This window comes from Malaclemys terrapin, chromosome 25, assembly GCF_027887155.1.
Source record: "Malaclemys terrapin pileata isolate rMalTer1 chromosome 25, rMalTer1.hap1, whole genome shotgun sequence".
In the NCBI taxonomy this organism is placed as follows: Eukaryota; Metazoa; Chordata; order Testudines; family Emydidae; genus Malaclemys; species Malaclemys terrapin.
In genome coordinates this window covers 8,840,938-8,868,754 of record NC_071529.1, presented here as the reverse complement: position 1 = coordinate 8,868,754, position 27,817 = coordinate 8,840,938, and the positions used below count along the sequence as shown (strand labels likewise).

Here is a 27,817-nt window from a genome sequence, read left to right as displayed (position 1 = left end):
TTCGCCCTGTTCTGCTTGCTCTTCATAAGGACTCTGTGGACCAACAGCACTGGGGGAAAAGGGTACAACAGAGCCCCCGACCAAGGGAGCAGAAAAGTGTCCAACAGGGAGCCTCTGTCGCTCCCCCAAATGGAGCAGAAAACGTGGCACTTCCTGTTCTTCCTGAATGTGAAGAGGTCCACCCGGGGAGTCCCCCATCTCTGGAAGATGACGCTGACCACCTCCGGATAGAGAGACCACGTGTGGCGAGACGAGAAGGTCCTGCTGAGGCAAACTGCCAAAGTGTTCCTGGCCCCAGGGAGGTGTGCGGCTATGAGATGGATGTTGTGACGTACACAGAAGTCCCAGAGCCTGAGGACTTCTTGGCAAAGGGCAGACAATCTGGCTCCGCCTTGCTTATTGATACATAACATAGCCACTGCATTGTCCATCAGGCCTGGACCACCCTGTTTCAGACTCCTCTGCCAACTCTTCAATCATCAAGTTTAAATTGGTAGCCACTCTTTTAAGGAGGTCCTGGTGCCCATTTAGGAGGGGCCGGCCACAGCTTCATCCGGAGATGACGACTGCACTGCAGAGGGAGGGGCGGCTTCCCCTTCCCTCTCTGGGGACGGCTCCTTAGGTGTCGGAGCCTGCTGTGCTGCCCTCGCGTCAGCTCGGCACAATGTTCCAACTCTGGTGCTGGCGGCGGTTTTTCCGAAGTGGTCAGGGAGGAATGGTGGGAGTACAGGACCGGCGTGACAGACAAGCCCCATGGGTTCCAGTACAGCCACTGAGCAGATCACTGTCCCTGCTGCCACCCCGCTGCTGCGGATGCCGTGCTGACCTTGCAGGTCAGTGGTGATTGACCCTTCCTTGGCGAGGGGCTGAACTCCTGCTCCAATTTGGACCACTGCCCCTCCCATGACCAGAGCAGAGCCGCGGAGGCCTGAGTCTGTTGATTGACCCTTGCCGGCAGCCAGTAAGAAGCCCCGGTGCCGGTGGTGCGCTCCGCACTGATGTTGGGGTTCTAGGAGTGGGGTCCGAGCAGGAGGGCTCCGACGCAGGACGAAGTGCAGCCTCCATGAGGAGGGCCCTCAAATGGATCTCTTGCTCCTTCTGGGTTCTAGAGTGAAAGTTCTTACAGAGCCTGCATTTGTCCTTTCTATGGGACTCCCCCACACACTTAAAACAGCTGTCATGGGGGTCACTAATAGGCATCGGCTTGTTGCCTGAGGAGCATGGTTTGACACATGTCCCACTCCAGGGCAAAGACCCAGTGAGGACTCCAATTACCAAACCAACCTAACACTTAACTTAATGGCTAACTAAGCATCTACAAACGACATACAAAGAGGGTAAACAATGGGATGTAAAGAACCGCTAATGCTCTGACCAACCAGGGACAAAAAGGAACTGAGAGGACGTAGGGCTGGCGGCGCCTAATAAACCAGTGCATGAGCGTGGCACTCAAGCAGCCGACTCTACAGATACTGCTAAGGCAAAAATCTCTGACTACGAATGTGGGCGTGCTCACACCACCTAGAATGGAATCGACATGAGCAAGTGGAAAATCATTTTCCTGAACAGCACTAGCAGCCATTCAGAGAGCTCCAGTGGGGCAAAGTTTCAGGACTGTTGCATTTCTGACGATGCTACACTTTCAACACAGGAAACGGGAAGGGGAAGCACTAAACATGGAGGCTGGGGATGGACCAAAGACATACCTAGGCGTGAGGATTTCTTTGTATTGTAGTTTCTCTACACGAGTTGTTGCAGCAACAGACATCGGGATGACAATGTTATTAATATCAAAGGAACTTTCGCCTCTCCTCCTCCTCGGCTGCTGCAAAACAAAGACAAAAAACGGTGAGGAAAGCGAGGGGGGCCTCAGGTTTCAACCTGGCGGGACTGCTTCTCTAATGAGCATCAAATCAGTCTGATCACTGAAAAGTTTCTAACGTGAATTGTGCGCTAGTGAGGGATGCCAGATTGACGGCCCTGGAGACTGAAGCCATGTCCATGGACCAAGAAAAATGCACACTGCAGAAATTTAAAGTTTCAATACTTCCCAGAATACCTCACCAAAGGCTGCCTTTGGAGTTAGAGGGGAATTCAGTCTCCTTGGTCCATTCGACCTTTCTGCAGGGTGCGCTGACAAGGAGCCCAGCACAGGCTAAAACATGGAGAAGGTTTGTGCAGTGAGGATACCTATCTGCTTTAGTGCCTCCTCCCCATCAGGGAGGAGAGCAGTGAGCAGGGGGCCTGCCCTACGAATAAAGAGGGCTTCACTCAGCAGAGCTGTCAATCCAACCCTTTCACCAGCAGGTTTTTTAATTAATATGAACATTAAAGAAAGACAACTCTCATGCATTTAACAAGAGGCTCCAGAACGGGCGTGGGAAAAGCCATCGCTCCCATCTATATTCCTGTTCCTGTAAAATTCCACCTTCCACGCAGAGAGAATTCCACTCATCATTGAGCTCATGTATTTTAAAGGGAAAAAATGACTCTTTACAAAACTACAGCCTTAGCTCTTTACTACACTTTTCAACACGTGCTTCAAGAAATTATATTGCTATTTAACCCTGTATCCATCCTGGTTTTACGAGGCGGTGACTAAGGCATGAACAGCAGCTAAGTGCCTAACTCCCACTGAAAGTCAATGGCAGTTGGGTGCCTATGAAAATCTCTCCCGATTTATCACTGATCAGGTCTTTCACAAACTGGTAAAACATTTGATTCTCAAACTGCTCACAACTCAACTTCATATCCCCTTTACAAAGAGGATTTGCAAATTTACCCTTTTATCCGTCTCCTCCATTCCCCATTACATGGAACATGTGGTTTTTACTGTGAAAATTAAGTCATGCAGGCAGCTGTAATTACGCTGGATAAACAATACAACAAACGAATAAAAGCCAGGTAATATGCTTTGAGGTGCTTAGATTAAATGTGCTGCAGAAGCACCAGCATTAGTGGATTAATGATCCTCACAGAATCATACAAGGCAGCTCAACAGTACTGCTACCTACATGAAAAAATTGTCTCAGGATTTGCTTAAAACAGTCATGTGACAAACATCTGGCGGTTTCTATTGTTTACCTCCTCAGAGATCAGTACTGAGGTGTGAAGCAATGTTGACCAATCAGAAAGCATATGCAAATTTAGGTTAACTGACTGGACTAAAAGTCATATTTATCCCCCGAATCTCTCCTGCCCCTTTAGAACTTTAAGTTTAAAGGTAAAAAGTTTTACACTTTGGATATTTGTAGACAAAACGGAGAGATTTCTATTTCTGATGGAAACATTCAGAATATACAGGAGCTAACAGGCAGACTGAGTGCATAGTATACCTGAACCCTTCGAGGACAAGATTCCTAGTAAGTCTAAGGACTTGGGGGGAGTATCAGAGAAGACTGCCACCTAAACGGACATAAATTCACCACTTGTTCTGAAACTTGTAGGTCTTTCCCACATTTTGTTTGTTTAGTTCATGGTACAATTAAAAGAAAATGCCCAGAATTTTCAGACATGTCCGCTCATCAAGCACTGACATAATGTGGCAACATGGTGATGTAGCATCTCCACAATTCTTTAGTCCCAGGGAACAAATCAAGAATTAAGTGCAACTCGAAAAGAGACCAATAGCCAGGACAGCAGCAGCCAGCATTAGGAACGTTCAGATTAGGCAAGCCACCCCTCAAAAGCTTTCCCATTCCTCAAATACAGCCCAGGATCTGAGAAGGGAAAGGGATGGCCTCAGTGAAAAATAAGCATCCTTCACAGAATCCTATCACAGAAGTTAATGGGTGCTCCCTGCCGCTAGCACACCCCTAAATTATCTTTGGAGGCACAGATGTTTCTTTGGCCATGACTTTATCCCAGCAGCCAGAGATGGCAGGGGGTAAACCCAAGGGCGGATGGCAATGGCCTGATGATGTGCAAAAGAGAAAGGCAGGTCAAGAATTTAACTTGAACATAATCCTTCAGACAGACTGCTTGATTGCCTATGCATTCCTTGCCCTGGAATTTATTTGTAGAATACCTCCTGCAATAAAAAGGCATAAAAAAAACTTACTATTCCATTATGACTATCAATGAGAAAGACATGAGTTAGTTCAGAGTGAAATAAATTGCTGGGCCTTTGTCACTTCCTAGTGGAGAGGTATCCTCCTTACAACAATTGCCAAAGCATGCTTTCTCTATAAACTCACCACAGGTCAACTTGGCTTTATCAACAATCTGTGACAAATGGAGAGAAGAGACTGGCAATGTCAATGGCTGAGGTGAGCAAGGAATCCAATCACAGGTAACACGAGGAGTTTCTATGCCAGTAGGACAGAGTTGTAAATATCTCTCTTCTCCAACTCCAACGCAGCTACAACATTTTAACCACGCAAACTATTCTGGCTGGTAGGATGCTTTATAAACCCAAAGCTACGAGCTCTGTCCCAGCAGTGCTACAAGTGGTCCATTCGATCTGAGACCTCTACATGCACTAGCTGGTGGAAGTTTGCGACAAATGCTTGGGACCTTTATCTGGAAAGGATTGTTACTACCTCACTTGGAGAGGCAAGCTGCTGGCGCCAATCATACAAGTTGGGTCAAACAAACTCTGCTCAGGTCTCTGTTAAAATGGTTAACAATAGATGCTAAATGTTTTGCTAATCATCATCTGTTCTAGAACATTCCCTGTCTGGGCACGATAACCTGAGGCAGTGAAGGAAAGGCCAATTCCAACACCTCATTCTCAAGTTCCGGGGCCCATTCCCAGTCATGCTTCAGACTAGATCATGGCACCAAAGATGCTAATTACAGAAATGGACAGAGGCCAGCTGTCCTTGCTGATGTTGCTTAACAGTTCAGCAGAATTCAATACTGTTCATCATGAGGTCAGTATGACATCAGGGAACAGATGGAATCACGTGGTTCTAATCTTTCCATTCAAGCTATTCCAGCAGTTAGTGCTGGGTGAAGGTTCCTCTCCTCTTCAATGGCTTTCCAAAGTGAAATCCCCAAAGGGCCATATCCTGCTACCACTTCAATATTTTTGCAAAACTGAAGGCGATCACAAGGAGATAGGGGCTTCAGGGGCTGCTGTGGTGTATCTGACGGGGCACAAGGAAAGAGGAAACCTGAGATTCCCGTCTCTGCTAGTGATTCCCTGTGTGAAGCTGATCAAGCCTCTTCATCTCTCCACTTAAGTCTCCCTACCTGTAAAAAATGGAAATAATGCTGGCCCACCTTTGTAAAGCAGTTTGAGATCTATGGATGAAAGAGCATTGTAAGTGGAAGTATTTTGCTGATCTCAGCATACTGACACCCAGCTATGTGCCTCCTTCCCATCAGATTTAATCATGGCCATCACCAGGCTCTCTCAAAGATTGGCAAAGACTGGGACTTGGATTAAAGCTGAAGCTCAACCTCCACAAGACAATTAAAATGATTTGGAAGAAGGAAGCATTGAGAAAATGGAAAAATCGAATTACTCCACCAGTTGAGGAGGATCAACCAACCAGGGTCCATCTGAGAATCCTACTAAAATTATAATTTGCTTTGATAATCCCAGAATTCACTAGTAGCCAGCAATACTGTTAATCTATGGTTGACTTTCAGCTCCGGTACTGGGAACCGAACCGCTGAGTAAATTCAGACACTAATACTTGAACTTTCTTTCTATCCAGAGTAGAGGGAAACCTGGATTGCTGAGAGCCAAGCCATCTCCAGAGCAAGATAGGAGCTCAGCAACCCCTCCAGCAACATGACCATGCCCTGATCAGATACTTACAGACATGCTAGAAGTGCCCTGTGAACTTGTGCTGGCAGGAGCAGAACTTTCAGAGGATGTGGACAGCTGCCGCACTATGGGGCTGTGGGGCATAGAGGCTGCAGTCGCTGATAGGTAGCTTGGGCCTCCGACATCCGTGTGATGCTTTAACACTACAGGAGAAGGAGCAAAACGGACAATGACATTAGCAAATAAGGTTATACCATGTGCTTAAAAGTGACCATCATCGAGGACCACTGTGCATGAAGTAGAAGCTTCCTCTGATTGTAGTTGCCAGCTTTACAGGCCCTGGGGGAATAAGCTGTTAGAGCACACAGGGGATAGCCACAGTGGTGTCAACTGCTCCTTTATTCCCAGAAGCAGCACACTCCCCTTCGCCAAGGGGAAAGAGGACGGGAATGCAGCAAAGCCCAAGCTCCCCCCTGTGAGGCCTAGCTGTGGGAGCCTACCTTCGTGTCTCTCAGGTGAGTAGTCCCACAATTGCTTTTTGTCATGTGCAGGAGGCAGGGTAAGTGAGCGCTCTGGCGCTCTCTTGGCCTTGGACACAGCCATTAGATCGTCTAAGGGCTGCCTGTGTGCCTTGTCTGGTTGGATTTTGTGATGTGAGCACTCTGAGGAGGGGAACAGAAAAAGAGCTATGAAATGTCTGCTTTCCCCTCTTTCTGTTAGCACAGGAGATTCACACAGACATAGCCAACACCGGAGATGTAGATGGGTCACGGCGCCAACACCACCAGGCACTGGGGGAGATGCAGGTGGAGCAGTGAATCCCTTTATTTCTGTCCATGCCAGGAAAACACTGACCAGGAAGTCACAGATTGCACAGGGAGCAGCACCTATGACATTTTGGCCCAATTTGGTTCACACCTGCACGCACCTCATCTCCATCCCGGGTCTTGCAATATAATCGCCACACGCCCAGTCTACAGCTCGCCCTGAAAAGGGCGATCATACACACTTTTCTTCTTCACTGCACTCGTTTAGGACAGGTTGGGAGTTTACAGGCAGACACCCCTTTTCTTGTTTGAGAAAAAAGGGGATACTTACTGGCTGCAGTGAAGAAGGAGTTGACCAGTTTGTGGCGGTCCTTGCGAGCAGGGTCAGACAGGCTACTGGCCGACATGGAGGCTCTATGCTTGAGCGAGAGCTTTTTGGGAGGTTTGATTTTCTCATAGGGCTTGCTCTGCCACTGGGATTTCAGCATATTCTGGAAGTGCAGGCTCGTCGGCACATCTGCAGACAAGTACAACGCAACAACCACGTCATGCTAGAATTCAAAATGCATTAGTAGAATCCTCTCCCCGTGCTACTACCCAGGAGAGACCACAATACATCTATTCTGAACTACGATTCCAGGCTGTTGACTCCAACCTCACGCTCAAGGGGCGGTTGTGGTTTTGGGAGACAGTGCCTCCAGTCTCAATCTCTTTGAGAGTGAAGCACATTCTTCTGTCCAAGACAAGGAGGGGGAAGGACAGGACAAGGGTCCAGTGCCTTTCCGCATTCAGTCGCACCAGCCCATCGTCCTCTGCCTGCCAAGTTGGAACATAGCAGCAGCAGCACACCAAAATTTACACTGGGAAGGACAGGAAGTAGAAGATGTGATTTACATCCTCAGTTCAGGGTCAAGACATAAGAAGGGACACATCCTTTTCAAGGACAAAGGCCTAAAAAGGAACCCATTTGGGAAAGTAATTTAGTTTATTGATTGTCACCAGGGTAGCCAGCCACTTTAATTCTATAAGCCACCAACAATGAGGGCTACCATGGCTCTCCTAACCCTAGCAGTTCAACATGGAGAAAAAGCAGACGCACAACAAGTCAACCAGTTAAATGCTAAATAAAATGGATGTTTTATGTGCTATCCAGATGATCGATCAATGTTGAAAGTTACCAGAGAGCACCTTCCAAAGAGAGGAGCTCGGAGGTTGAAAATACCCCAATGCTGTTCTCCAGGGAGAGTTTTACAATGGGATAGCTTATCTGCCAAGACAAGATACACAGCGATGTCTTCAGCGTAGGCATTAGTTGTGTGGAGCAGCTGCCTACTTCAGGCAGCAGGAGCTACCCTGTGCACCAGCTGGATTTCAAGGACCGTGCAAAGCAAAACTCACTGCGTTCATCTACGTTGGAGGTGCAAAGGCATGGATGACCACCATGACCTCTGCATTTGAGGAAAAGTCACCTGTTCCTGGTCAGTCCTAATTGAGGGAAGGTATTGCAGGCCGTTGCTGCAACCCAAGAAGCCCAGAGCAGTGTGAGGATCCAGTAGGACATAGCCCAGTCACATCATTCTGGCAAAAGGTGGGCATACGCCATCAACACATGGTATCCATCCCTCAAGTGCTGCCCCAACAAGCAGCAGCAATTTCGCACGTGGCTTGGGGCACAGCTGTCTCTCTCATCCAGATTATATTCTGGTAAACCACGGATATAACCCCCCCATCCCTGAAATGGAGGCAGTAATTACTTATCCATCTATTGTGGTTCCACAAGCCCATGGTTACACAAATTTGCAAGTACCCTCCCACTCCATTTCCAGCACATACCTTCCGCCCCACCCCTGGATGTGTGTACACACCCGTGCATCCATGCCTATACACATGCAGTCTCAACATAAAACTCCTGCCCCACAACTATGCACACACCTAGTCCTGGCATAAGTCCATTGGCCCAACCCAACACATACTACAGGCTGCTCTCCTCTTCTCACAACCTTCTCCTCCCATGAAAGTCACCACCGTAGCTCTTCAGGAGACACTGCCTGAATGAGCAGAAGCCACCATTGAGGGAAACAAACACGGATGAAATTACACAGCACTTTACTTGCACAGGCAAGTAAGGCTTATTAGGAGATCACAGCTGCCCCTCTCTGGCTAGCACAAAAAGTCATCACCAGGTTCTGGCCTTGGGATCCCAGGTGACCCCACCTCCCCCTTATCAATGGTTGCTTACAGCCTCAAACTATGATTTGGTTGCCAAAAATTATGACACATGGTAGCAAAACATTCTGCATGACATGTCTGTTGTCTTGTGCCTCTGTGGCACCAGTTACCAGGGTTTTCTTTCATCTCTCACAGAGCAGCAGGAAAAGCCTCAGCCTGAACAGAAGAGAGTTGTCTATAAGGCAGCAACTTGGTGTTAACCATGAGGAAAGAAGCTTACATCCAAGGCCACTAGGGACTACGTAACATACATTGTCGGTGTCCCATCCATCTGGGATCATGCCGTATCAGTGGCAGAACACCTGCACCTTGCTTCCATCAAAAAGGAAACCGCAACTGCTAGGAACCTCATTGTCTCAAGGACTAACCCCATCACCACAACTGAGAGTTCAAATACTGAGGCCCAGAGAGGAGCCATCACAATACTGACATGAGAGCAGGAAGGGCCAACGTTCCTTCCTCAGATCTCAAGGGGACACAGCATTTTCATGGTGCCTTTGATGAAGCAGCTAAGATCAGAGCTGAGCCCCTTCCTAGCCCCTAGAGGAGTGACCAGCTGTTTGAAATCTCTATATTCCATAGATTATTTCAGACAGTGTCTAATTGGAAGAGAGGAGATTTCAAGCAGGGCTTGAATCTCAGAGGTCAATGCTTGAACCCCCGTTAGAATTCCCATCACCCCCAATGAGTTGGCACGGTAGCCCAAGCAGAGGCTGCCAATCTGACCCAAGGGCAGGGGCACACACACATGGCGCATGGGTAGGTTGGACAGCAGGACAGAGCCAACTGGCAGCAGGGTGTGGGCTGGAGTTTGTTATTAATAGCAGGCGCTTGGGTTCCAGGGAAAAGCTGCTAGAGTGGTGTTCAAATCACCTGACAGTTAAAGCTTCTGGTTTAGCCTATTTGCTAAGAAGCCAAGGAAATAATGATGTGATGGCAGCTGTCCTGCCATCACTGACACCAGGGAATAAATGTGTTAGCAGAGGCATGCCCCATGCAAAACCACGAGGAATAAAAGTAGTCTTAAACAGGTAGCCAAGAAGGCTGCATTGTAGATTTACTAAACTGATTTGCCTTCATGGACACAACATGCACTCTCTTCACTTGTCTCTCCCTCCTGCAGATCATTCCACAATTTATCCCAAGGCTTGGAAATGTACTTCAATTTTTAAAAACTGATCTGCTCCTACAGAGAGTATTTGATTTAATAGGGCTTCACACTGGTTGCACTGCAATCATATTGCAATCTATACTACACATTTTCTCTTTCACTGAACTCAATGCTGCAGGTCTCTTTGGGACCAGCAGATGGCGATCACACTGTGCATTTTTAAACCCAAGTTAACATCCTTGTTACCAAGGTTATTACATCATCTGAAAATTCCCAGACTGAAATCAAATGAACCAGAGAAACTGAAAGGACAAAGCACCTACAAAGTAGCACTGTAATGGGTTAAAACCCACCACATATATGACTGCTTACCAAAAGTGTAACATGATCCTCCTCCTCCTGAGGTGCCTGGCAGTACAGACCTTGGCACACTATGCCAGAGAAGCCCAGCTCTGGGTACCAAGGTGTTAAAAGTGCCCAAGAGAGCTGGCCTCAAAATGAGAGCTTGAAAGACACAGCCAGTTCAAGTCCAGATGTTGACAAAAAAAGTTTTATCTTCACAAGTTCCTCCAAATCTTATGTATGCAAATGTACTATATATATGAAGCCAATTCAGGAGGGCTTTATCATATTTTTGATGGTGGGCACAGTGAAAATTTGAGAGAGAGAGCGCGCGAGCGAGAGAGAGCAGCTAGCCTGGTTGATGACACTCGTCTTAATTCTGTGACCTTGAAACCTCTTTCTCAGCTGGGAAACACTGATGCAGACACACAGAATATTAACCAGATGTCCCTGCCCCCAACAGCCCACCTTCTTTCAGGTTTTGAGAGGATTAAAGAGCCAGTCTCGGCCATAATCAAAGGCAGTCACATGTATCTGAGCACTGAGGGCAATCTAAATTAAGACAAATGCTCATGTTTTAAATGTGTTAGTGAACATGCTTGAACACAGTTTTAAACAAGACTTTGCACCTAGTGTAGACAGGGCAAGTTGTGTTTAAAAATGTTAGCTGGTTCAGGTCAACTCTATAAATATGGGATTTACTGAACCGCATCCGACTGTTGGTGTCTAGTTGAGGCAGATGACTGATACACAATAGTTTTTTCACCTTCTTCTGAAGTATCTGGCCTACTGTGCAATACAGTAGATGAGGAAAGAAATTCCTTCATGATTCCTGCAACAACATGTTTATGCCCTGAAGCATGAAACTTAAGTTACTCTTATCTTAGCACCGATAAATACATAAAAAGGCTTCGGTCACGCACTTTCTGCCCTTTTTGTAATCCAGCTTTCTCTCTCCCTATTTGTGACTTTAGTGCTTGTGAAAAATGTTCAATTACTGTCCCCACTTTACTACCCCCATTTTATAGATAGGGGAATTGACTCCCAGAGAGATTCAGTGACTTGCCCAAGGTCACAAAGGGAGTCAGTTGGCAAGCCAGGAACTGAACCCAGCTCGGAGTTCTAATCCAGCAGTTTAATCACATAGTCAAGCTGAACTGAGAGCCTTGAAGTGAAGCTCTCTATCCACAGAGCAGGATCAGCATGGGAAGCTGTAGCGTATGCTTCCCCCATACTGCCACAAGCCAAATGTCTCAGACCTGTTGTGGAGAGAGACCTTCTAGTGATGGAACAGTTCAGCTGATAGGACCTATTCACTCCTAGGAGTCTCTGCTGAGAGGGCCACCTAGGGAGCCAGTTTGTATCAACTGAGGTGATATGTTTATGTGATGGGGTCACTGATGTATAGACAGCAACAGCTTTTGGTCACCACAAACCAGACTGGTTTTTAACTGACAGCTTACGAGGCAAAGGGATCTGGAAACCATTACCAAACCATCCCGCTCGGACACAACTCCCATAAACTGAATCTGGAAATACGTCAATGCATTCGTGTAATCCCCCAAAGTCCATTTATTGTCTAAGGGATGTGCCACTAATGGAGAGACCTTCGAATAGAGACTCATCGCTCACAAGAAATTCTGTAAGGGGAGTTACAGCCTCTTATTACCCAGCTGTACAGTAACCTCAAATTCACATCGTATCACAGATTTGCTGCTGGCGTCGATAGAAGAGACTCTTCTTCTAACTAAGACAGTCTCTTCTTTTTATATAAATGGTCAAACTCAACTACATCCCCCAACTGGTTTATAAAATATGGTCAGTATAATGCTCAAACTCTGATGCCAGGCTCCCAATCATCAAACTTTATTCGCTTTGCTCTCTATTCCCACAAAGCCAGGCTCCAGGGCAATGTTCTCACAAGGACTGAGTATACAGGTGCATGCTCACTGCAGTGCGGATTCAATGTATACGGCTTTCCTTTCACCTTTCCACTCTGGGGAGTGCCATCCCCCACAAGCCACTGACAGCTGCACATACTTCATTCCAATGGACGTACCTAGCACATTCCCCCTTCCTATGGAAAGTGATGAATATCTAAAGTTCTGCAGTAGAGCAGAGTGGGCAGGTCTACCCAGGTAGCACCAAAGTTACCCAGGCTCTACTATTCGTTTTACACCCTTTGGTATTTCTCTCCCTATACCTCACAACTTCACTGTGCGTTTCATTACGTGGCGGTGCTTACCATCTGGGAATGATAGAACTGGGTGAATACATGAGTCCAGCTGGGAGAGGCGCTCCAGCAAAGGGGCTTCATACTGGATTTCCGGAGATATGGAGCTTCGAGTGCCACAGATGGCACACAACGGGTTCACATCACAGCTACATCGCACCGTGCTGTTACGATGAACCTAGAGCAAGGAAAAAAATAAATTCAATACACTCAGCTCAAAGAGGCTGATCTGTCTACACCCTCTCATTCCACATGCAACTCTTAGGCAATTTCCTGAAAAATCCTGGAGGCTACATCCTTTTTACACCGAATAAGAGCCAATGGCCTTGCCTAGATTAGGAAAAAGGGCATTTCCCCCAACCCTAAATCAAGCTTTAACAACCAAAAATCGTACTGAACACCAATATAAGATACAGTAACACTTTTAGCAACAGATCAATCAGCTAAAATTGGCTAAAGATAATTGACATCACTGTAGACAGTTTAAGGAGGTTTTCAATCAACTTAAGATAGCTCAATTCAGCTAACTCTATGGGGGAAAAGCACTTCTCTTCCTAGCCTAGACAAGATGAGCATGAGAAATGGCTGTGCCAACAGTTGACACTTACGGGTAAGTCTTGACAAAGAAAAGGGATGTTTTCAATCATGTTAGCTCAATTAAGCTGGGCATTTCAATTCACAGATGTACAGATTTTAGGGCCAGAAGGAACCGCTATGACCATCTAGTTTGACCCCCAGCATAAAGGCCACAGAACCTCTCATCCTGAAAGGTCTGAATCAAGCCTATAATTTCTGTGAGAGTTACGCCATACATTTTAGAAAGATACCCAGTCTTGACTCAGAGTTCAAGTAATGGAGAATCTACCACATCCCCTTGGTATTGTTCCAATTGTTGGTTAACCCCTCTGAAAAATATGCACCTTGTTCCTTCCCACATAAATGCCTATGGGCAGTGATCAAGTCATCTCTGAACCTTCTCTTAAATAAGCTAAAGAGATTGAGCTTTTTAAATCTCTCACTATAAGGCATGTTTTCCAACTTTGAATCATTCTTGTAGCTCATTCCTAAACCCTTTCCAATTTTTCAGCATCACTTTTCAAATATGGACCCGAGCACCAAACAGTATTCAAACAATGAGCTCACTAATGTTGTACACAGATGCAATACTCCCTTCCTCACTTCTATGGGACATTCAACATATACATAGTCCAAGGGTCGAATTAATACTCTTAGCTACAGCACTGCACTAGCAGCTCACGTTGAACTGGTTATCTACCATGACCCTTAAGTTCCTTTCGATGTCACTGCATATCAGGGCACAGTCTCCCATCCTGTAAGCATGACCTACGTTCTTTGTTCTGAAAGGTGTGTCCTTGCATTTGGCTGTATTAAAACACATGTAATTAAAATGAACCCACCTCCCCAAGTGAACCAGATTACTCTGTATACCTAATGTGTCCCTATCAGCATTTATCACTTCAATTTCAGTCATCTGCAAGTTTTACCAGCAATGATTTTATTATTTTCTTCCAAACCATTGATAAAGGTATTGAACAGCATTGGGCCAAAAACAGATCTTTGCAGAACCCTCTAGAAATACTCACAAGTGAATGACAAATCTCCATTTACACTTGTGTTAAGCTAATTTGATCACGCTAACAACTGAAACGTGCCCTTTTTGCTCATGAAGGTAGCACCTAACTGAGCTAGTTCTCTAAATTCTAGTACCCTGAGACTTCCGCTCCCCCATAGCTCAATAGACTTGTAACAGTATGATAATGTGGCTTGGCTTGAAACCTTTTTACTTAGCAGCAGTGAGAATGGTTTGTCCTGTCTGAGTAATGGTTCTTTAGATCAGGAGAGCAGCACAGAATCCAACTAAACTTCTGGCAAGATTGAACCCCCAGAGAGATTCCCTTACCTCCACTGTTAATACAGCCCTTTATACTCAAGTCGGAATGGTTTGCTATGACCACAGTAACATGCAGATGGTGATACTGCTTTACAAGATTCCTTTCCATTTTACTTACCCAGAAGATTACATCATTAAAAAAAAAGTTAGCTATGATATCCCCTCCATACAGAAATGGACTTCACTTCCCATTTTTCTCCAGTCCCACATCCTAGCCATCTTCCCTCCAGGGGAGGGCTAGACATTGCTCTCTCCAGAGTTTGGGTCAACTACACGAGAGACTGAAGAATGAAGCCTTGTTTTCCCCACACCAGCTCACCAGGGAGTAACAGCTCCTTTCACTGCTACGGTCAGCAGTAGAAACAGGAGCACTGGAGGAGGAAGAGGACGAGGGAAGGCAAGACCATGCGGAAGAGAGTATGAAAAGCGAAACAATACAGGAATATAAGACATTCATATGTTTCGGGGCTGAAGATAACAGTCAGTCCAGCAGCCCAGGTGAATTATTATATATATGGAAGGCATAGAGTGTTGTACGCATGGCACACCTTTTAGGAAGCAGTAACAATGCCTATAATTAAGGCTGCCTGACACTTTCCATTTTAAATTGCTTATAACTTTACCAAACTTCTAATAGTTTGGATTGAAATTTTCCATGTGGAGTATCTGCCTCTGGCTTTTTAAAGTCTCAGCTAATGTTTAATAAAAAGTGCTCATGATAAGATTCCTCCGCAAGTACTTATCTCCTCTTCCCTGACACAAGAGTTGCAATTATCACAATAAATTAACAGAAAGGTTGTATGGTTTCCCTATAGCATCTACAACAGCCTATAGCCTCAATGTCTTCTGCTATTTTTTTTTTTTTAAATGTCTTAGGCCTTGGCTACACTTACCAGGTAGTTCGACGGCTGGAAATCGAAGTTCTGGGTTCGACTTATCGCGTCTAGTCTGGACGCGATAAGTTGAACCCGGAAGTGCTCGCCGTCGACTGCGGTACTCCAGCTCGGCGAGAGGAGTACCGCGGAGTCGACGGGGGAGCCTGCCTGCCGCGTGTGGACCAAGGTAAGTTCGAACTAAGGTACTTCGACTTCAGCTACGTTATTCACGTAGCTGAAGTTGCGTACCTTAGTTCGAATTGGGGGGGGTAGTGTAGACCAAGCCTTAGATCAACCTTCATAAAAGCAGCAAATACTTGTACATTGGGGGGATAAGGGACGATTTCATCTTTGTTTTTACAGCGGTGGAAGTACACCACTAACTACTGTTCTCTCTAGGGTCACACACACTTCCTGCCAACAGACCCCACATCAAATAAAGATGAGCAAGACGACACCAGTACACACTGACCTTTTTGGAGAGGGGTATGATGTTGCTAGGTCGAACGAGCCGCCGCTTCTTGCAGCTTAGTACTGGGCGAGTGCGAGCTGCTACACAGGTTCCATCAGAAGGAGCAGAGACCATGTTCAGTCGCTGCTTTTTATGCAACAGCTCCTCAACATCTGTGCCATCTCCCTGAGCATGTTCTGCCAAGCCAGACTGAAGACTGTCCAAGAGCAGAAGAGATTGAGACATTTTTATTCATTTGAACTGTGCAGTGAATAGATGCCACCCAAAGATCCTAACTAGGCTCACAATTCTGACCTCCACTTCAGGTGGCAAAATTGAAGTATTTCAATAGGGCTGTCAAGGGATTAAAAAAATTATTCAGTTTGTAATATGGAGATATACCTATCTCATAAAACTGGAAGGGACCTTGAAAAGTCATCAAGTCCAGTCCCCTGCCTTCACAGCAGAACCAAGTACTGTCCTACAGTAATTAATTGCACTGTTAATTAATAATAGAATACCATTTATTTAAATGTTTTCTACATTTTCAAATATATTCATTTCAATTACAACACAGAATACAAAGTGTACAGTGCTCACTTTATTTTTGATTACAAGTATTTGCACTGTAAAAAAACAAAAGAAATAGTATTTTTCAATTCACCTAATACAAGTACTGTAGTTCAATCTCTTTATCGTGAAAGTCTGAACTTACAAATGTAGAATTATGTACCAAAAAAAACAAAACACTGTACAATTTTAGAGCCTGCAAGTCCACTCAGTCCTCCTACTTGTTCAGCAAATTGCTCAGACAAACAAGTTTGTTTACATTTGCAGGAGATAATGCTGCCCACTTCTTGTTTACGTCACCTGAAAGTGAGAACAGGCGTTCTCATGGCACTGTTGTAGTCGGTGTCACAAGATATTTACATGCCAGATGCGCTAAAGATTCATATGTCCCCTTCATGCTTCAACCACCATTCCAGGGGACATGCATCCATACTGATGATGGATTCTGCTCGATAACAATCCAAAGCAGTGTGGACCGATGCATGCTCCTTTTCATTATCTGAGTCAGATGCCACCAAAAGAAGGTTGATTCTCTTTTTTGGTGGTTTGAGTTCTGTAATTTCCGCATTGGGGTGTTGCTCTTTTAAGACTTCTGAACGCGTGCTCCACACCTCCTCCCTCAGGTTTTGAAAGGCACTTCAGATTCTTAAACCTTGGGTCGAGTGCTGTAACTATCTTTAGAAATTTCACATTGGTACCGTCTTTGCGTTTTGTGAAATTTGCAGTGAAAGTGTTCTTAAAATGAACATGTGCTGGGTCATCATCCGAGACTGCTATAACATGAAATATATGGCAGAATGTGGGTAAAACAGAACAGGAGACATACAATTCTGCCCCAAGGAGTTCAGTCACACATTTAATTAACAAATTTTTTTAACGAACGTCATCAACATGCAAGCATGTCCTCCGGAATGGTGGTTGAAGCATGAAGGGGCATACAAATGTTTAGCATATGTGGCACGTAAATACCTAGCAATGCCGGCTACAAAAGTGCCATGCAAATACCTGTTCTTACTTTCTAGTGACACTGTAAACAAGAAGAGGGCTGAACAAGAAGTAGGACTGAGTGGACTTGTAGGCTCTGAAGTTTTACATTGTTTAGTTTTTGAGCGCAGCTATGTAAAGAAAAAAAATCTACATTTGTAAGGTGAACTGAATAACAATATTTCTTTTAGCATTTTTACAGTGCAAATATTTGTAATCAAAAATAATATACACTTTGATTTCAATTACAACACAGAATACAATATATATGAAAACGTAGAAAAACATCCAAAGTATTTAATAAAATTTCAAAACTGATTAATCGCAGTTAATTTTTTTGAGTTAATCGTGTGAGTAAACTGCGATTAATCGACAGCCTTGTTTAAATCGTTTGACACTTTTCCCATTTCTTTTCCTCCTATCCCCTTCCAAGTTAAAAAAAATAAAAAGTGTTAGGAAAGTGCAGAGCAAAGAGTATTAAGGGAGGAGGGATAGCTCAGTGGTTTGAGCACTGGCCTGCTAAACCTAGAATTGTGAGGGGGCCACTCAGGATCTGGGGCAAAATCAGTACTTGGTCCTGCTAGTGAAGGCAGGGGGCTGGACTCGATGACCTTTCAAGGTCCCTTCCAGTTCTAGGAGATAGGATTTCTCCATTAATTTATTTTATTTAACTAAAATCAACAGTGAGAATTACACACAATTCCAATCTTGACCTCAAGAAGTCCCTTTCTATCCAACCCCGCTGCTCTACCAATGAGTGACTCAATCCTTGCATGCAGGATCCCCTGAAATTTCAGTCCTGAATCTCTTGAGATATTGGCAGATTATCTGTAATGGGCACCAGGTTGAGAAACAAATTCATTGGAACTGATGGTTAGAATCTAGACATGAACCCCAAATCTGGTCTCCACTACAGAATTGTACCATTGCAATCTTCACTAGTGTGACTGAAATGGTGCAATGCTGACATTAGCCTTCCTGTTTTAGATGCATACAGAATACGATCTCCACAAATAGCACCCCGGCAGTAGTAGTACATTGTGTGCACTTATCTTAATTCCAACACCCCATCCACTGGCCAGAAAGTTTTCTCCTCATTAGAACATAATGCTTAAGTTTTATAAGTGAAATACACTGCTCTCAAATGTAGAGCTTTGATGACAGAGCTAACTGCAGGCATATCAAGGCATTTTGTTACCATGCTGGGATAATCAATTGCACTAATGCAATTGAAACACAGCGCTTTCTATCCACACAGTGTAGCGATATAAGAACAAAGACAATGGTGCTGGAAACACCTATGAACAACTGCAAGCCTTGTGAATACTGAATGCATGGCAGAGACTTCCAACAGTGCTTGCAATATTAAAATTCTCTAGTGTAGACAAGTTTCTAGTGTCTGCTTTCACCTAACATTAAATCCCACTATGTTCTCTTAATGACAACAGTGCTAATGTAGGATGTATTTGAAGTTTAACTAAGACCTTGTATGCAATTGCTTGAACCACATAAGTCGCAATGGTGTTAAAAAAAACCTGTTAAACAGTTTTGCCAGGACTGTGTTTTACGTCATACTTGTTGCACAATTCAAGGCAGGGAAAGATTATTTTTCTGAGAACGGTGTTATGCCTAACTACACTGTAACGCATTGTTTCTGAGCGCATCTGTAATTAGATTAGGTGTGGGACTCAAGCAATATGACAACCATGAGAGGCTATAACCATGCCTGAAAAAGGTTTAACTCAGTTACAAACTCTAGAGTGGGCCAGGCCTAGTTTGTAATGGAATACCACCAACATCACTGGAGGCATAAACCCTCCCCAGGCAGCCCATGCAAGCATCTTACGTGTTAATAACTCCATTGACGGGTCTCAGCGCTCCACAGGGTTTGGAGGGAAGGGATTCTGGAGTATTTCCAGCAGATGTACCAAGATTCACTACTGGCTGGGAAATGGAAGCACCCTGCAGAGGGAAAAGAAAGGACACAATGGATAAAGGTTTCCCACATAGCCATGTAAATTTCCCTCATCTCTACCTCTGCACCACCAGCAAAGACCACAACAACAGGCTTCCACACAGAACTTCAATTCCAGGAGGCTTCACAAGCCAGCACATGCCACAACACAGAATTGAGACCGAGAAGGAGGATTTTGCAAGGTTTTCCTCCTCCGCCAGAGCTGCTCATCTGCAGTTCCCAGTGTGCAAAACAGAAAGGATTTCCAGTCTTCTCAGGTAGCTGCAGGCATACAAAGACTGCCTTAGAGGCCAGGAGCAGTCCTATTAGGAAGATGTTAACATTATGATTCACTGTAGTGCAATAACTACTTGTGCATACCACCCTCACACTCCAGTGATCTGAAAACCATTGAAGTTCAGTGGCTTTAGATCATGTGAGCTGCCAGAATCACTGTGAGGCCCCTTCTACATTAAGGAAAAAGGACCAAACATTCAAAGGCATCTGCATTGTTAAGCACCTAAACCCCTTTGTAAATTCAGCCCCAAACATATTGTTAAGCACTTTAAAGTCTTAACATACATAAGGCAGTTGGTTTTACACATGCTGGAAGGTTGTCCCACTACAGCTACTACAAATGCCTTGTGTGTACGAGCATTTTAAACGTGTTAGCACACACCATTTTTCTAAGTGCAGTCCAAACAGGATAAAACGCACTCAGCCCATGATACCCTGAAGATCTCTAGTAATAGGCTGAGGAATCCATCTGAAGGCATCAGGAGGAATTTCCTCTTGGGAGGGGATGACCCATTTTCCCCATGCTCATCTGGCCCCTCTCCTTGAATGTCCTAAAGTCTGTTTTTGTAAGCCCATGAACTCTGAGGCAGAATCTCCACTGAAATCCCCTTGGAAACTCAGAGCAGCTCTTGCTCTCTCTCTGAACTTCTGTGCAGCGTGTCCGTTCATGCCCAGTAAGGGGAAGGGGTGAACTGAAGACGGGGGGTGGGGTGAGAAGGGGTGAGTTAGGGTGGAGTCCAGGAGGGAAATGTTCCATGAGCAATGGGGGAGGGATAGCTCAATGGTTTGAGCATTGGCCTGCTAAACCCAGGGTTGTGAGTTCAATCCTTGAGGGGGCCACTTAGGGATCTGGGGCAAAATCAGTACTTGGTCCTTCTAGTGAAGGCAGGGGACTGGACTCGATGACCTTTCAGGGTCCCTTCCAGCTCTATGAGAGAGGTATATCTCCATATATTATTATTAGGGGGCAGGATTGCTCCTTTAAACTAAACAAGGGGAGAGGGAAAAAAGTTGTTACCAACGTGTGTGCTGCACCTTGACATTTCTGACCCTCTCTGAGAGCACAGCAACAGGCTGCCATTTCACTCAGACCTGCTGCTAGCCTGGCATAAAGTCTCTCACACGAGCCCGTGAATGGAGACTATTTTTGTTCTTTGTTGATTTGCTTACGCCAGGATAAAGGTAATTCAGACTGTGGTATGGGTTCTCTCCATGTATGGCACATAAGGGGAGTGGAGTGGAGGTAGCAATAGCAGCCGGCTCTGCACTCTAGGCACAGAGGCCGTGCTGTTCCAAGGGGCCTAGATTGGGAGGAAGCAGAGCTAATAAAGTTGTCTGACTACAGCTCAGAAAAAGTGGGCTGGAGACCCTGGAGCAGCTGGGAACCCAGGAGGAGGAGAAGAGTCTAAAAAGCAGGAACAATTCTCTAGCAATCCGTACTTAAGGTTGCATTAATCACATATTTGTGTATTTGCAAGGGGGGAGGGGGAAGAGAGATCTGCTCTGTTAGGGCTATGGATGATGGACATTCACTGCAGCTGTGGGTATCTAGGGGCGCTGGCAGTTTAACACTGTGCAACTGGTTTGTAGCTTTTCCTAGTTTGTTTTTTGCTACTCTTTGGCCCATTTCAGGTGTGAAAGTCTGGAAACATGGACACTTGCCAGTACTGGCACCACTGCAAGAGTCAGCCATACTGTAACCCCTGCAAAGGCCACCTCTTCGCATGTGGCACTGGGAGTTTGCAAGCCACTGGGGTTTCACATGGTGCTACAGAGGCTACACATCATTTCATTCCTATATATCCTTGTAGATCGCAGACCTACTCTAATCTCTTGGTTTAGATCACTCCTCTCAGCCGACCAAGCGTCTGATGCTTCCCCTCTGCTGGGGACAAAGCCCTTCACTGCAGCAAATGCCAGCAAAAGGAGATGGTACATGAAGACTTTGGTGATGCAAGGAGGGAATCACATTAAGAGTATGTCTACACTGCATCTGACAGCGAGCCTCCCAGCCCAGGCAGACACACTGGTGTTAATGGGGCTTGCAAATAATGCACTAAAAATAGCTGTGTAGATATTGTGGCTTAGGCTCCAAAGCCCATTCCTCAGGCGTGAGAGCCTGAGCGCCAATGTCAAAGCAATGTCTACACAGCTATTTTTAGTTCATGAGTGCCACCAAAACAAGTCTGTGGACCCAGGCTGGGAGGCTCACTTCCAGATGCAGTGTAGACATTCTCCCAAATGTCTGAACTAGCTAGAAGGGCTGGCGAGACATGGGGCAGAACAATTTCCTCCCTACAATGGTCTTTAGATCCGAACACTATCCTGCAGATCATCAAGGGCTTAGCTGTTACTACTTCAGGATTTCACATCATTCATATTTTCAGACAGCGCATTTCCAATCCTGAAGTGAAAGGTAACAGAAGGAATTTCTAGGTCTTGTGTGAAAACTTCCCCCTCTGCTGCCAGTATAATGAATTCCTCCTAGGGATTATCAGGCAACATTCCACACATCCTACTCAGTGCCAGAACATGTGATCACACAACACACTCATTCCACTGGTCAACACCAGCTGGGACATCCTGGGGTCCCACACATTGGCCAGAGGAGATGACTTTGAATGAAAGAAGAGACCCAGACACCAGGGAGGGATAGCTTAGGAATGATTGGTGATGGATCCACTCTCCTGCCCACTTTTATACACCATCGCTTGCTCTGCAGCAAGGAAACGGGTGCAGCCAACGAGGATGGTATTCCATGCAGCCCTCAGGGTGCAGAGATAGTAATGCAGATCTCTGGGACCTAGGCTGAACAGAACAGCTAGAGTGTATCTGAAAAAGGACCCTGAGGAGGGGCACCAGATAAAGCTGCTCTTCTGATAAGTGTTCCAGTGCAACAGGAATGTGCTCTAGACTTCTTCTCTAGCTCTGTGCAAGCCAAGCCTCTTCCTGACTCACCACCCCACCCTCTCTGTGAACAAGTGTAATTAAGCACATGAATAATCCTGCAGGGGGAGCATAACTGCTTGGTGCCTAAAGGCCACATTTCCTGTGGCTGACGCCCTCAGCATTATCTCCGACAGCCAGGCAGTCAGAACTAAACAAAAGGAGGAGGCTGGTAGAGGATTGCACAAAAGAGCAGAGTGGGGGTGATAAGACAACTTCAAATGAGGCCCCTCCATGAAAGTGATAAGGATGACTATTTTTACTGCCAGGTAAGAGCCCTCCAGAACAGCAGACTTTGAGGTGCAGGCTCCAGCCATGACCACACGCCTGTTTTATGCAAACAGCAATCTCAGCACATGCTTCATTATTTCTTAGCAGCTATTTTTATTGCTGTAGCACGCAGGAGGCCCAACCAAGGATCAGGGCCCCATTGTGCTAACACTGGACAAACAAAAATTGATCACTGCCCTGAAGAGCTTACATTCCAAGTAAAAGAAAGACAAGTGGATACAAAACTGAGAAACAGTGAAACAAGGTAACAGTGAGAGAATTACAACCAGAATGATTCAGTGGTACCAGCACACCATCTGACCAATGAGATATCACAGCAGAAGAGAGTTTTAAGAAAGGATCTGAAGGAAGAGAATGAGGTGGCCTTGTCAGCCTGTGGATGTTTATGGGGAGCTCCTTCATAGGGTCAGCATGGGTTTCCAAAAGGAAAAACAAAACTGGCATTGGCATATTCTCAGCAAAAATTCCTGATTTAAACAGACAAACTGGAACAAAATGAAGTCTTCCTACCACTGTTAAACGTAACTATTTATCTCAGTCTTCAATCTAGCATTGACTGATTCTCTCAAGTAACAGGAAACTCCTCACTGCATGAATTTGCCTTCTCTGAAGCGATCACAGAATTCTATTCTATTGTATGTCTATTGTTCCCCACCTATTACTTGGCAGTCATGAAAGACGGTAAATAATCACTGGTCAGAGCAAGCCACTGCATGATCTAAAGTACTTTGTTATTCCAGTCCCATATCTTCACATTGCCCCGCTAGTGTACCCCAATACCCTGCTATTCTGGTCCTAAGCAAATCCTGTTAACTGTAGCAAGTTATATAGTAAGTTTTATGATGAGGTGAACTGTCATTCAAGGATTAATAAGAGACCCCAACAACTGTATTTGAATCCCAGTCTCAAGAGGTGAAAATTTAGTACAAGTTACCTGTAGCAACACCTGTGCTTTATAGATCAGGCTGTCAATAATTTGGTATTCTTGTCCATTATGGATTGGTACTGGTAATTTAGTATTGTTGTCCATTATATGTAGGCTTGACAAAAATAGATTTTTAAAAAAATATTTTTGACAGATTACATCAATTGTTATTTTTAAGTTTTTAGATTTTTAGCAATTTAAATTTTCACTCTGTGGGAAATTATACCCCCATGTCAAACAATTATTTAATGACAGCAGACATTGAGAGTTAAAATGATAAACCTTTGTAACCATTAAAATGCAAATTGTCAACATAATATGCCAAAATATACAAAGGAAATAACTTTAAATCAAACTAATACATTTCTCAAGCTGGATTTTTCTTATTTCAACTATTTATTAAACATTAGCAGCTTTCAAAACAGGAGGTCAAAATAATTGGAAGTTGTCTATTTTGGGAGCCAAATTCCAAAACTGTGGCAACAAGAAAACATTGGTTTTATTTAATATTCACCCCAAAGAAGGAGCTCTCTAAACTATGGTTGCTTAAAACTAGGGTTACCATATTTCAGCGAGCAAAAAAGAGGACGGGAGAAGCCCCGCCCTAGCCCCGCCCCTGCCCCTCCCACTTCCCGCCCCCCCTGACCTCCCAACCCTCCCCCCGTTCCTTGTCCCCTGACTACCCCCTCCTGGGACCCCTGCCCCTAACTGCCCCCCAGGACTATCTAAGCCTCCCTGCCTCTTGTCCCCTGACTGCCCCAACCTTTATCCACACCCCCACCCCCAGACAGACCCCTGGGACTCCCACGCCCCATCCAACCACTCCCCACCCCCGACAGCCCCCCCCAGAACTCCCAACCCATCTAAACCCCTCTGCTCCCTGTCCCGACTGCTCCGATCCCTCTCCCCACTCCTGCCCCCTGACAGCTCCCCCCCAGAACTCCCAACCCATCTAAACCCCTCTGCTCCCTGTCCCGACTGCTCCGATCCCTCTCCCCACTCCTGCCCCCTGACAGCTCCCCCCCAGAACTCCCAACCCATCTAAACCCCTCTGCTCCCTGTCCCGACTGCTCCGATCCCTCTCCCCACTCCTGCCCCCTGACAGCTCCCCCCCAGAACTCCCAGCCCCCTACCCCCCCGCTCCTTGTCCCCTGACTGCCCCCTCCTGGGACCCCTGCTCCTAACTGCCCTCCAGAACCCCACCCCCTACCTAAGACTCCCTGTTCCTTGTCCCCTAACTGCCCCCTCCTAAGACCCCCCCCCAACTGCCCACCAGGACCCTACCCCCTACCTGTACCCTGACTGCCCAAAACTTTCTCCACTCCCCCCAAAAAGCCCCCCCCCGTTTCTTGACTGCCCCCTCCAGAACCTCCCTGCCCCTTCTCCTGCCCCCCTTACCCTGCTGCTCAGAACAGGGTGTTGGGCTCTGTGCGAGCCGGACACGTGGCTGAGCTCCCCAGCACAACAAAACCCGGTCCCTGGCCCTGCACAACAAAACCCGGTCCCTGGCCCGGACCGGGTTGCAGGAGAGAGCTGCCCTTGTATCAGCACAAAGTGCTCTCGCTCCCGTTTTGCTACGCTGCATGGCAGTAACCGCTCCCAGTTGCAAAAGGGGAGGGCTGCACTTTGTGCTGAGACACTTGCTCAGAATGCAGGGCGGAGCTCCTCTCCAGCTGCTCCGGAGTCCAGCCCGGGACTTCCCTGCAGCCCTCCCAGCCGCTCCGGGGGAGGGGGGAAATCCCGGACATTGTGAGTGCTTTACAAATTCCCCCCGGACGCTATTTTTAGCACAAAAAGGAGGACATGTCCGGGTAAATCCGGACGAATGGTAACCCTATTAAAACTGACTGCCTGATGCAGGCAGAAATATTCATCTCTTCTGTGAATTTATAAGTTAAAATAAATTAATATTAACTATTTTGGAGCCACACAGATAGCAACTCTCACCAACTGGAACAAGTGGCAAAATGTATTTTTTAGGTGCCCCTAAGTTTTGCTCCAGTTTGAAACTTACCAGGTGCTCTACGGTCACCACCAGTAGGCGGCGCTAGAGGAGGTCAGTCCAAGTGTAGCTCACAGTACTGTAAAGCAGTTTGCAAAACCTCATCTTTAATATGTAGGTATTTCCATAAATGACAACAGGATGAAGCTAGGCCAGCCTGCACTGCATGATGAAACCTGTAGTCTCTATGGCCTACATTTCTATATTAAATAATAAATATTAAGCTCTTCATATAGTTCCCATCCGGAGATCTCATAGTATCATTTATTCCCACTTTGTGGGTAGTGAAACTGAAGCACAGATTAATCGCCACTTTTTCTAGAAGCAGTCACTAGTTTTGTACCCCTCCATCTCTGTCTGGGTGGGCAATCAAGACATTTTTGCTAGAGGGAAGAAGGTCTGAGAGAATAATTTTGTGTCTTTAGAGTGCTTTTCACTTGTCAACTACTATATAAATGTTAATGTTTATTACAAGGGTCTCTCAGGGGAACCCTGTTCTAAAAACATGTCCAAGTCACCATATCTGTTAAACCCAGACCCCCCTGGAAAAAACCCTCCTCACAGCCATCAATTCTCCGGTAAAGCCCCACTAAGAGGCCTTTGAAGTGGGAGCTAACCAAACTGTGCACCATGCCTCAAAGGGCTTCCAGACACCGCGGTCTAAGGATCTGTCTTCCAGGACACATGCCCAAAACATGCACCAGTACTTGCAGACGTGTTTCTGTAGTATCTAGTTGTGTTTCTCTCCATCTTTGGCACTTACCAGTCTGTCAGTCCCGGGCTCCAGCTTAACTTCGGCACTAAGGGGATGGGATGCATCATCTACTGCAGTATCTGGGGACGACGCTTCACCAAGGACTATCAGCCCCTAGAGGAAAGAAAAGTGTAAGAATTATTACTGTACCATGGTGGATCAATTTCTTCAGTCTCATGTCTCTTCCCTTCTTCACACTCCAGAAACCTAAACCACCACCGCAGGTTTGTGTCCAAAGCATCATTCAAACAGGATGCCAAACAGAATCCCCGCTGCCTAGATTTTCAGGTCATCTAAGTTAAACTGGTGCAGAACCCACGGCTTTGACCCATCCACAGCATACAGTCAGCTCCCTCTCAGGCAAGGCTGCTAAATGCTGCCCCCTCCTCTCTGATGCACTGCATATATGAGGAGTCAGCTAGCTGTCTGTGAGCAAATACAAAGAACATTTCAGTGGAGTGGAAAAGAGAACTGCTTCTTGTAATAAAGAATACAAAGTGGATCCTCCATCACAGCAAGACAAAGGGGAGGGCAAAGTCACAACTGTGCCAATGCAAAGGCAATAAACCCTGGCTAAAAACCCCACAACCAACAAGGAGCTCAGAGCAGATTTTCATCATGGATGCTGCATTCTCAGAGACCAATAGAGGAAAGAAACACACTGATATTAGAAGCCCTCTACACCAACATTCCACACAAAGATGGACTACAAGCCATCAGGAACAGTATCCCCAACAATGTCACTGCAAACCTGGTGGCTGAACTTTGTCCTCACCTGCAACTATTTCACATTTGGGGACAATATATACCTTCAGGTCAGCGGCACTGCTATGAGTACTCACATGGCCCCATAGTATGCCAGCATTTTTATGGCTGACTTAGAACAACGCTTCCTCAGCTCTCGTCCCCTAATGCCCCTACTCTACTTGCGTTACATTGACATCATCTTCATCATCTGCACCCATGGAAAAGCTGCCCTTGAAGAATTCCACCAAGATTTCAATAATTTCCATCCCACCATCAAGCTCAGCCTGGACCAGTCCACACAAGAGAGCCACTTCCCGGACACTACAGTGCTAATAAGTGATGGTGACAAACACCACCCTATACAGGAAACCTACTGACCACTATACTTACCTACATGCCTCCAGCTTTCATCCAGACCACATCACACGATCCATTGTCTAAAGCCAAGCTCTAAGATACAAGCGCGTTTGCGTCAATCCCTCAGTCAGAGACAAACACCTACAAGATCTCTATCAAGCATTCTTAAAACGACAATATCCACCTGCTGAAGTGACGAAATAGATTGACAGAGCCAGAAGAGTATCCAGAAGTCACCTACTCCAGGACAGGCCCAACAAAGAAAGTAACAGAATGCCACTAGCCATCACTTTCAGCCCTCAATTAAAACCTCTCCAGCGCATCATCAAGGATCTACAACCTATCCTGAAG

At 45.8% G+C, this 27,817-nt stretch overlaps 1 protein-coding gene across 6 annotated transcripts in view; it reads right to left on the bottom strand.

Moving 5' to 3' along the window:
- KANSL1 (KAT8 regulatory NSL complex subunit 1) overlaps window positions 1-27,817 on the bottom strand; it is a 183,002-nt gene that overhangs the window by 11,396 nt on the left and 143,789 nt on the right. For 5 of the 6 annotated variants that reach the window (XM_054014303.1, XM_054014301.1, XM_054014306.1 and 2 more), the window contains 8 exons: window positions 26,372-26,476; window positions 19,040-19,155; window positions 15,661-15,856; window positions 12,414-12,579; window positions 6,818-7,003; window positions 6,220-6,381; window positions 5,771-5,922; window positions 1,707-1,825 (listed from right to left, as the gene is read on the bottom strand). In XM_054014303.1, the coding sequence (XP_053870278.1) occupies window positions 1,707-1,825; window positions 5,771-5,922; window positions 6,220-6,381; window positions 6,818-7,003; window positions 12,414-12,579; window positions 15,661-15,856; window positions 19,040-19,155; window positions 26,372-26,476 (1,202 nt within the window). The remainder of the gene's footprint in view (window positions 1-1,706; window positions 1,826-5,770; window positions 5,923-6,219; window positions 6,382-6,817; window positions 7,004-12,413; window positions 12,580-15,660; window positions 15,857-19,039; window positions 19,156-26,371; window positions 26,477-27,817) is intronic. The other variant, XM_054014307.1, reaches the window with a different exon arrangement.